This window comes from Calliphora vicina, chromosome 5 (genome assembly GCF_958450345.1).
Source record: "Calliphora vicina chromosome 5, idCalVici1.1, whole genome shotgun sequence".
Lineage (NCBI taxonomy): Eukaryota > Metazoa > Arthropoda > Insecta > Diptera > Calliphoridae > Calliphora > Calliphora vicina.
The window spans coordinates 57,155,607-57,166,132 of NC_088784.1; the positions used below are offsets into that span (position 1 = coordinate 57,155,607).

General features: G+C 28.6%; 1 protein-coding gene across 1 annotated transcript; it reads left to right on the forward strand.

Moving 5' to 3' along the window:
- Positions 1-3,288: 3,288 nt before the first annotated feature.
- On the forward strand, positions 3,289-9,054 carry Tsp42En (Tetraspanin 42En). Its single transcript, XM_065513245.1, has 5 exons — positions 3,289-3,458; positions 3,650-3,823; positions 3,934-4,089; positions 4,176-4,370; positions 8,749-9,054. Exons 1-5 carry the CDS (start codon positions 3,399-3,401, stop codon positions 8,824-8,826), a joined length of 663 nt encoding a protein of 220 aa, XP_065369317.1. The 5' UTR covers positions 3,289-3,398; the 3' UTR covers positions 8,827-9,054.
- The last annotated feature ends 1,472 nt before the right edge of the window (positions 9,055-10,526 follow it).

Consider the following 10,526-nt stretch of genomic DNA (forward strand, 5'->3'; position numbering starts at 1 on the left):
CCAAAACAAAACAAGAAATATAAAGAAAAACAACAACAAGAATAACCGTAGAAAAATAGAGCGACTAAAATTAATAAAAATAGAAGAAAACCGTTAGATAAACTCGCAGTGACTACAAATCAGGGATGGCAATATACATACATAGGTACTAGGGTGGGTCAGTTTGTTCGGGCCCAAAAAAAGTGATAAAGCGTATAGCAAATTCGTAGTCTACGGAAAATTCTAAGAACTTTTCCCGAACAAATCATGGTTCTAAAATCAAAATCGAGCTTCCGGTTTTTTACCAGAAAATTTGGTGCTCATGACCACTGAAAAAAATGCTACTTTTTTGGAAATATTCATATATTGTCATTGCTATTGATCAATTGTTGATGTGTACAACTGGAAGAGAACTTGTTTAAAAGGAAATTCAGCTTTCCATATCTGTGCTCATTTTAAGAAAATTCTGTACATAAATAATGGTTTAGATTTTTTTTAAATAATAATAGCCAAAAGGTAAAAAAAAACCTAAAGATTTTGCTACCCAAAAATTAAAATAAATTAATTTAACTAATTTGCATTCAAAATTGAGTTAAAACAACAATTGATTCAAAACATAATTAAAAGAAAATTTATTTCGAAAAATTTTTGTATGCTGTTTTTCTATAGCGAACGAGTACTTTGAGTGGAAATTTAACATGTGTTTTGTTATTGTAACAAAAACAAAATACATGTAAAACGTCCACTCAAAGCATTCGTTCGCTATAGAAAAACATCACATTAAGTCGAAACTGAAAATGGAAAAATTGAAAACAAAAAAATTTTAATCGCTTTTTTATTAAAACTCAATTTATTATTAAAAAAAAAAAAATTAATTAATTAGGGATTTAATTTGAGGAATGGTCCAAAACACTTGTAACACAAAGCGTCCATGATGTCAGAACTCAAAACTTAAATGCGGCAAGACTTTCTCTTTCCGCGTGTGAAATTTCAAATTGGACTAAGCGTTTAGAAGTTAGAGATTTATTTCCTCCATATTTTTTATATACTTTCATTTTCAAGCTGCATGAATACGCTGACATGTACCTTTACACTTTTATTGAAATATTATAATGAACTCTTAAACATGGTTTAGGTGTTATTTAGATAAGAAATTGCATTTGAAAATTATCCCAGTAGTACCGAAAGGTTTAATTGCCAATAGTTTTCATCACAGCTAATGAATTTCTTTTTTTTAATACTATACAATTTTGCAATTAATAGTTTGCATTGAAGTTGGAAAAAAATTTCTTAAGATATTTAAAAAGTAATTATAATTTTTGACAAAACATTATTTACTTTAAAACACTAATCATTATTTTCATATCAATATTTTCATAAGAAATTTAAACATTCTTATCAAAAATTTAATTTATTTTTTAAAAATTTTAAGAATCATTTAATGTTTTACTAACATTAATATTTAATTTTAATCGCAGATTTGTCTAGTACTTTAAAAATGTTAAATATATTAGCTGTGATAAAATATACTGGCATTAAACTGAAAAATACGAATTTCGCAATTTCTTTTTTAATCCTGGAAACATCCTTAAACATTAATACAACAAATGATACTCAACTAAGAGCTAGATTTTGAAACCTGAAACTAATTTCTATTCGATTTAAACACACAATCGTAGCATATATTTTATAACATTTTATTTAAGTAACATATACACTCAGGTCTCGTTTTATGCGATAGATGCGTTCCAAAAAAATAGCATAAATTGATTTCGCATAAAACGATACTCTAGCTTCGTATAAAAACGAATGATTCGTTCCAAAATTCTGAAAAACCGCATAAATTCAGATTTTAATTAAAAAATCAATACAAAATCGCATAAAAAAATCAACAAAAATATATTTATTTCATTTATTAAAACAAAAAAAAAAAACAAAAATATAATATTAATTCATTAATTACAGAAAATACATAATCCAAAAAATATGCTAAAACATTTTTTAAGAAAATTCTTATATGAAAATTCCATATGATGATTAATCTGAATCACGAGATGATATAATCATATTGTCATCATATGGTAAAATATAATTTTCATCACTAGAATTTATCTCGTGCATAGGGTACGAGTTCAACGTATTTTTAGGGGCTTAAATTGTTTCTTTGCTTGAAAAATAATTTGTCTTCAAACTTTGCGATTTTTAATTTTTAAGTTGCTCATGCAACTCTTGATATCCGGAAAACAGACAAGTCAGTCCGCGTTGAATCTTCAATGCTCTTTCCGTATCTGGATCCATATTAAGAATTTTATTTTAGATTGCAAACTTTTGCTGTACAGCTCAATAATAAAACCCATATGGTGCTATGGAATTCAATTATGGGGCACGGCCTCAGCTTCTAATATTGAAAAAATTCAAAGATTTCAAAATAAAATATTACGAATGATAACAGCAGCGCCTTGGTATGTGAGAAATATTAACATTCATAAGGACCAAGGTGTCTCCCTTGTGAAAAATGAAATAAAAAAACAAGCGGAGTCATATTTGAAAAAGTTAGAAGTTCACCCAAACCCACTTGCACGAACATTAATGAGAAGTAATGGCTACATCCGACTAAGAGGAAGGAATCCAACAAACCTGCGCTGATGATAGGATCTATAAATTAAACATAATTTTTCGTCCAACTGTGGTGGGACGTAAATAAAAATTAATATTTAGATTTAAGATTTGAACAAATTATTGATAGTTTTTTTGTGAAGATACAATAAATAAAATATGAAAAAAAAATAAATAAAACAAACTATAACGATTATATCAGTGCTGCAAACTTGGTTTAATTTAAAAACAGTAAAAAGCTAAAAAAAAATCTAAAATTTCAAAATCTTTTAAAATTCCAAAAAAAATCTTTAATTTAAAAATCGCATAAATTTTCATCCACATAAAAAAATCCGCATAAAACGAGACCTGAGTGTATTATGAAAAATTGGTCTTGCTTTTTTGAGATATTTTTCCTCAAAATTTGTATTTATATAAAGTAATTTTTAAACATTAACTTGAAAATAAATTTCAAGTAATTTCGAATAAAAAATATTGTTTTAATTTCAAAATTTCATTTGCCACCCCTGTCATAAATAGAGAAATATTGAAAAGGAAATTTACAACAACAATATCTGTATTTGTGGTAGTTTGTATTTATTGATGTTGTTGTAGAAGTGAGTAGAGTAGAGTTGAGTAATGAACAATAAACGAAATGTTAGTATATTGTTGGCTGTGAAGAAAGCAAGTGGTGGCCATTGCAAAAACAAATAAAATTGCAAAGAAAAAAAAAAACAAAAAAAAAAAATATATAAAATAGTTTTAAATTAGAAATTTAATGAAATAAATTCTACAACCAAATAAATAAACCAATAAATCTAAATATGAGTTGCCAATTATCATTCTATAAGGTTTTATTAAGCATCCTAAACTCAGTGCTATCGGTGCGTATGAGTGATTCACAAAACAAATTGTTTAATTAAATATTTTTCCACACGTATACGTCATGGACAAAGGAAAAACTGAATCCTTTCATACATATTAACATACATACATATTTACATACATACATATGTATGAATAGATTTGTATACATAAATAATAAAATGAATAAATTTCTTTTGTTTTTCACCAGTTACTGGGTATTGGTTTAATAGCACTGTCCGTTTACGAATTAAACTCTTCAACACCAGGTACTTTTGAACACGTTGCCATCGTGGTACAAATATTTATTGGTTCATTCGTTATACTTACCTCATTTATGGGCTGTATTGGAGCTTGTCGTCACTCGTCTAGTCTCATATGGAGTGTAAGTGAAAATCTATTGTTTTTTTTTGTCCAGTGTCTTGTCTTGTCATGTCTATGTGCGTTATTAATTTTGGTTATTCATTATTGTATTTCCCATTTCATTGTCAGCAGTATGCCATGTGTATGGTGTTTTTGTTGGCATTCCAAATTTATATTATTGTCGCTGCCCATTCCACCGATTATGTTGAGAATGCCCGAAACAACTTTAATAATTTATGGAGTAATTACACTTTAAATGTAGAACAAATTATTGAAACGGAAAAGAAGGTAGAAAAGCCAATATCTTTATATTAAATACATATACATATTTAATTATTGTTACTATAATTTTTGATTTTTATTTCGATTAATAGTATCATTGTTGTGGAAAAAATGGCTCTCAGGACTACATTTTAATGGGTCGATCGATACCCAAGAATTGTTATGAAAATGAGGAGAGGACACCAAGTAATTTATTTACTGAAAACTGTTTGGAAATCATCGAGGAAACAGCCTTTAAAAGTGGCCGCATTGGTTTGGCGATTAAATGGATTTTATTCTTTTTGGAAGTAAGTAAAAATCATCAACTAATTTTCATGACATCTTTAGCTGTTTAAAAAAACACCATAAAATAAGCTATAAATATTAGGCCGACTCACAGTTAAAACTGATTTTGTTACCTTTGTTAAGACAAACATGTTTACCAATATATTTTGGGTCTAGTTATAGCAAAAGTAATTTGTTTAGTTGTTTATAAATATTTATTTTTTATCCCAAGACATGATATACAGTAGACACAACTAACGACATATACTTACATTATGTCCAACCTAGCCCTTAATTAATTAATGGTTTGTTAATTTTATTTTCAATATTCCTACTTAGTATGACAGTCAATCTAGTAAATAACATGTTTCAAACGTGGTCAACATTTTTGTTTTTAAAATTAAAAACCAAAGTCCAAATCAATAAAATAAACAAATGTCTATTTGATTTAAGTAAATTATCACAAAGTAATGATTATTTGGCCTCGAAATATTCCTAACGACATCATAAATTACGGCTAGAAAGAACTGCCAATCGACCTTTACCTTCACTGCTAATTTATATGGTCTCCACCAAAATTCAGTTTGGTACCCCAATTCTAATTTCGAGAAAGCGTAAGGCGAAAAGTTATTTTTTTTTTGGAAATTTTCATTTCAATTGCCAAATTTGTTGCTAATTCCATAATTTCGGTAATTAAGAAGGAATCAAATTTAAAAATGTTTGTTCTTAAAGAAATTGTTAAGCTTCATAACACTTCAACTTTTAAGGATATTTATATTTAGAGAAAATAGAAATTAGTATACAATTTGATTTGAAAACTTTCTCTTTCGAAACTAACTAATAATGCTTTACTCCTTTAACATAGTTAAAATTCTTAAGTTTTTTAACTAAACAATAGAAATTATGGATTTTTTACCGATTAAAATGACGAGTGTGACAATACCGATCAAATGCAACTATTAAATTAGAAACCCTTAACCCTCCGTTAGACGCAACTGATCTGGTTGATACAGGCAAAAACATTTCTAATGTAAATTTTTTTAAATACCCTAAATTTTAAGCTATTTTTTGATAAACATATATTTTTACTGCAATTTAACTTGCATCACTCTTTTAAATACTTTGAATTTAATATAATTTTTATGTTTTCGAAATAAAACGTGTAGAGCTTCTTTTCAAACTCGCCTTTTTTTATTGATATCAATTTGATACATTGCGACTAGTCTCGATTGAAAATGATTGCGACTAACGGAGGATTAAATAGGTTGGACCAACATTGTACAACCAAATAGTTATTTTATACTTCTATTATAATACTGTTTGGTTAAAGTCTATGACAATTTATTCGTAAAACATTTACTGTTTTGGTTTAATTTAGTATAAAATAATTCCCTGGAAACAAACGATTCTTTAATTTCCTCCACGGAATGGAAAAAGTCCGGGAAATAAGGAACCCTACGCAAAACTCTCGATGGCACTGAAATAAGGACGTCCGACGAGCGTGTTATTTCTCCACATAGAGCTAATTTTCTATTAATAAACATATTTTGATTCTGAACAACATTAAAGTTTTCAAAAATGTTATATAGCTTAGTGTGCAACTTGACAAGTCCCTTTTAACAAATTTTACAGGATACATAAAAAAAATTCTAAAATATTTTGTTTTCAATATTTTTAAGATTTGTTTTTGCTGTTTTATTACTTATGTTTGAGTTTTAATGATAAATAATAACACTGTGCTAGAAATTGACACTTTTTTTCTGTCAAGAAGGGAACCCAGTGGGTTAAACTAATTCGGATACCCTGAATTCAATGGAGCTAACCGTTTTTTAAGTTAGCTCGTATTTTCGAGATATACCGTTATTTCGAAAATGGAGGATGTTGCACAACATACATTCGCGTAATTCAAAAACATTTTACTTTCTTGAATAAACTGAAAAAAACGAAATTCTGCAATAAAATTACCTTTAAATAAAGCTTAACACGTTTTTAATCTACGTAGTCGTTTTAGAAATATAAATTTTTTTGAAAAATTTCGAAATTTTTGATTTTTAAAACGGCATTAAAAATTGGAAAATTCATATACGCTCTTAATTTTTCTCACACATATAGAAAACGAAGTTCCAAATAAAACAACCCCTAAATGATCAAAATTTTAATTTTATTCACAAAAGATAAGATACATAACTCGTAGTAATTAGCTACATCGTGCACAGTTTTCTATGTTTAGTACAGCAATAGTCAAAAAATGTTGAATCATATTTTCGTTAATTTTTTTTTGGAACCACATTTTGATTTGGAACCACAGTGAAACGGCAAGATACTGTAAATTTTCTTTTTGTTGTTGATTTTGAATCCATAAATTTGACTAGTGGATAATATAAGATAAATATATATTATATGTATATCCACGTATAGGAAATTGTGTGTTCTTTTCAAAAATGTATACAATTTTTAAAAATTAAAAAATTAAAAAAAAATAAATAATAACGGTATTTCTCGAAAATACGAGCTAACCTAAAAAAACTGTTAGCACCACTGAACTCAGCGTACCCGAATTAGTTTAACCCTGATGTTAGTAACTTCCAAAAATATTAGTCTTACATCAACCTTAAAGTAAACCGATCGACTCAGTCCCACTTTCTGAGTCGATTAAACGATGTCCGTGCGTCTGGCTAGTTGGCAGTCCATATAAACCTTGTGCGCAAATTATAGGTCGCAATTTTGAAGATATTTCGATCAAATTTGATACATCAATTTTATTCAGCCCAAGATCGAAGCCTATTGAAACTGGCTGAAATCGGTCCATTATTTCACCTAGCCACCATACAAATGTCCACCCGAAATTGGACTTTATCGGTCATAAATGTTTAATTCATATAGGTATCTACACAAATTTCGCTCTAAATAAGTTTTGTATATATGGAAGTCATGTTATAGCTCACATATAAGGCCAACTTCCGATAACACTGTGCATGAAATTGAGACTTTTTTTCTGTCAAGAAGAACACCCAGTGGGTTAAACTAATTCGGGTACACTGAATGCGGTGGTGCTAGCCGTTTTTTAGGTTAGCTTGTATTTTCGAGATATACCGTTATTTCGAAAATGGAGGAGGTTGCACAACATATATTCGTGTAACTCAAAAACGGTTTAGTTTCTTAAATAAACTGCGAAATTCCGCAATAAAATTACCTTTAAGCAAGGCTTAACACGTTTTTAATCTTCGTTTTAAAAATATAAATTTTTTTGGGCAAAAAAAAAATTTTTTTTAGAAAAATTTCGAAATTTTTGATTTTTAAAACGGCATTAAAAATTGAAATTGCATATGTATACGCTCTTAACTTTTTCACACATATAGACAACGAAGTTAATTTTATTCGCAAAAGATAAGATACATAAATCGTAGTAATTAGCTACATCGTGCAGTGTTCTTCTATGTTTAGTACTACAATAGTCAAGATTCTGTAAATTTTCAGTTTGTTGTTGATTTTGAATCCATAAATTTGACTAGTGGAAAAGACAAAAGAGTTTCCAATGATCACCCTTAAAACGTCAAACTCACTTAACTTTTTTTAATTTGTTGCCGCGATATTTTATACATTTTTAATGTTTTAATTCAAATACGTATATATATACGTATTTAAAAAATATAGTATTTCGTCAATTATATATAAATGGTTTAAATTTAATTTTTTGTAATAAAAATTAAAATTTAATACATTTTTTTAGACATTTCCTTTTTATTAATTTTCTTTTGTTTGACGTTATAGGGAATGTATAATTGAGAACAGACTTTCTAATAATTGTACCTTGGTTGTTCTGCCATGAATACAAACTATAATCCACAAAACAAGTTAATATTGAGAAAAAACAAATTGAAATCAAGAAATTCATATTGAATATACGGAATAGCAAATAAATATTAATATTAAGGAAATACGAATTTAAATTAAGAAAACCAATTTAATATTGAGAATAAACCAATTGATTATAATCAGAAAAATTAAATGATGTTGAGAAAACCTAAATTAATATAGTTTTTGAGGATGTGCTTTTGCCATCGATATTGCAATTATTCTACGTTCGACGTAAAACAATGTGGAATTGTGTAAATCCATCCAATTCCAATTTAACTATAAACCAAAGTTGGCCGAGGTTACTAATAAAATAACATTTCAGTTCGACTACCGTTAAGCTATCGTTAACAATATAAGTTAGAAAATAAATATAGTTTCAAAATATAGCCAGAGTATTAGATGTTAGTGCATGTCTGAAATTAAAATTTAAATTTTCGCTATATTTTAATCTTTAACTTTAGTTATAAGCACCTTTTTGCTGTGCAGTTTAATTTAAAACCTGAAAATATTAATTTTAAAACTTGTTTCTCCTATTTATTTCAGTTATGTGCCTTAGGTCTCTCATCCTTAATGGGAATTAATCTTCGCAACACACATAGAAGGGAACAATTTCGAAATTAATTCAACTTATTGTTTTTATTTATTTATTTTAGATCAACAGAGATTTGTTAAATTTATTGTTAATTTATATACAAAATGTTCTATATTTATATAAGAAGTATTTATGTACAATATTGATTATTTACATTTACATTGTAAGTATATTTGTGTATTTATTTATATACTCGTATTTATGCCTTAATACATACATTGCGTATGTAAATATATGAAATATGTATTGAAAAATGTGTAAAAACTAATTAGTGTTTAATTTATTCAAAGATTCGCAAGAATTAATTCTTAATCCAATATACAAATTAAATTTGTTCTCTTAAACATTCCATTAAATAACACAGTGCAACACGAAAAAAAATAACCATATACGGACACCACTACATGATAAAAAAAAACCCAAAAAAAATGGCCCAAAGTCATGCACTTTTTATGGGTCCCCAAAAATTTGGGACTTCGGTGTCATTTTTGCAAAAAAGGAGTAATAAAAGTAGTAAGAAAAGTAGTAATAAATATATTTAACAGAGACAAAACTCCTCCACCAATGTTTAGAGTAGAGTTAGATCCAGATGATAAAAAACTAAAAGGGAATGAAACTCACCCAATATACTCTCTTCGTTATTTACTGAATCGTAGAATAACTATAGAGGAACCTCTCAAGCGAAACCGACCTGTCCTGTGTGGTAACTGTCAAGAGTTTGGACATACGAGAAATTATTGTACCCTACGTACTGTATGTGTTGCATGCGGAGACTTGCATTCTTCATCACAATGTGGTATTATCCAAAAGGGTCTCAAAAAGAAATGTGGAAACTGTGGTGGCGACCATACGGGATGCCCAGTTTACAAAAAATTATTAAAAAGATTGAGAGAGAGGCGTCAAGCAAAGAGAGATGGATTTTTTGTTCCATCTGCGGTTAACATAGATTTTCCTACACCAGTAAATTCAGTAGCCCGTAATAATGAAAATAAAAACTCTACGACAATGAATGCAAATTTCCCACAATTAAACACGGCTAAATCTGGAACCAGCTCTTACGCTGGTGTTTTGAAGTCAGAAAATAACCAGAAAACCTGTTACAAGCGCTTACACAAAATATTACCTCTCTTAATCAAAACATGACTAACATAATGTCAACCATGCAAAACACTATACAAGAGCTTTTGAGAGCGCAGAACCAAATGCTTCAAATCCTCCTATCAAAAAAATTAAAAAAAACGGTTTGAACCAATATAAATCTGAGGTTTATAATTTGATGATAAATAAAGACGTCGATGTGATGTTAATTTCTGAGACACACCTTACAAATAGATAAAACTTTAATATTCCAGGATTTTCATTCCATAATACAAATCATCCCGACGGAAAAGCCCATGGTGGTACTGGTATCTTGATTAAAAGCCGTTTAAAACATTATGCCCTAGATGAATTTTCAAAAGAATATATGCAAGGAACTTCCATACGACTGGAATGTTTATTTGGAAATCTTACAGTGAGTTCAATATATTGCCCCCCACGATTTTCGATGACTAAGGACAAATTTGAAGAATTCTTTGAAACGCTAGGAGATCGTTTCCTGGCATGTGGTGATTACAATGCGAAACACACATACTGGTGTTCACGGCTAATTAACCCTAGAGGAAGACAGCTCTACAAAGCCCTAGTTGACAGTAAGAATTGCCTGGATGTCATATCCCCTGGCCAACCA

What these genes read in the sequence shown, in the direction of transcription:
- Tsp42En (XM_065513245.1), top strand. Translation starts at nt 3,399, where the DNA reads ATGAGTTGCCAATTATCATTCTATAAGGTTTTATTAAGCATCCTAAAC. An exon ending in TTATTGAAACGGAAAAGAAG is followed by an intron (nt 4,090 to 4,175) that starts GTAGAAAAGCCA and finishes TTCGATTAATAG; the next exon opens with TATCATTGTTGTGGAAAAAA. An exon ending in GGATTTTATTCTTTTTGGAA is followed by an intron (nt 4,371 to 8,748) that starts GTAAGTAAAAAT and finishes TATTTATTTCAG; the next exon opens with TTATGTGCCTTAGGTCTCTC.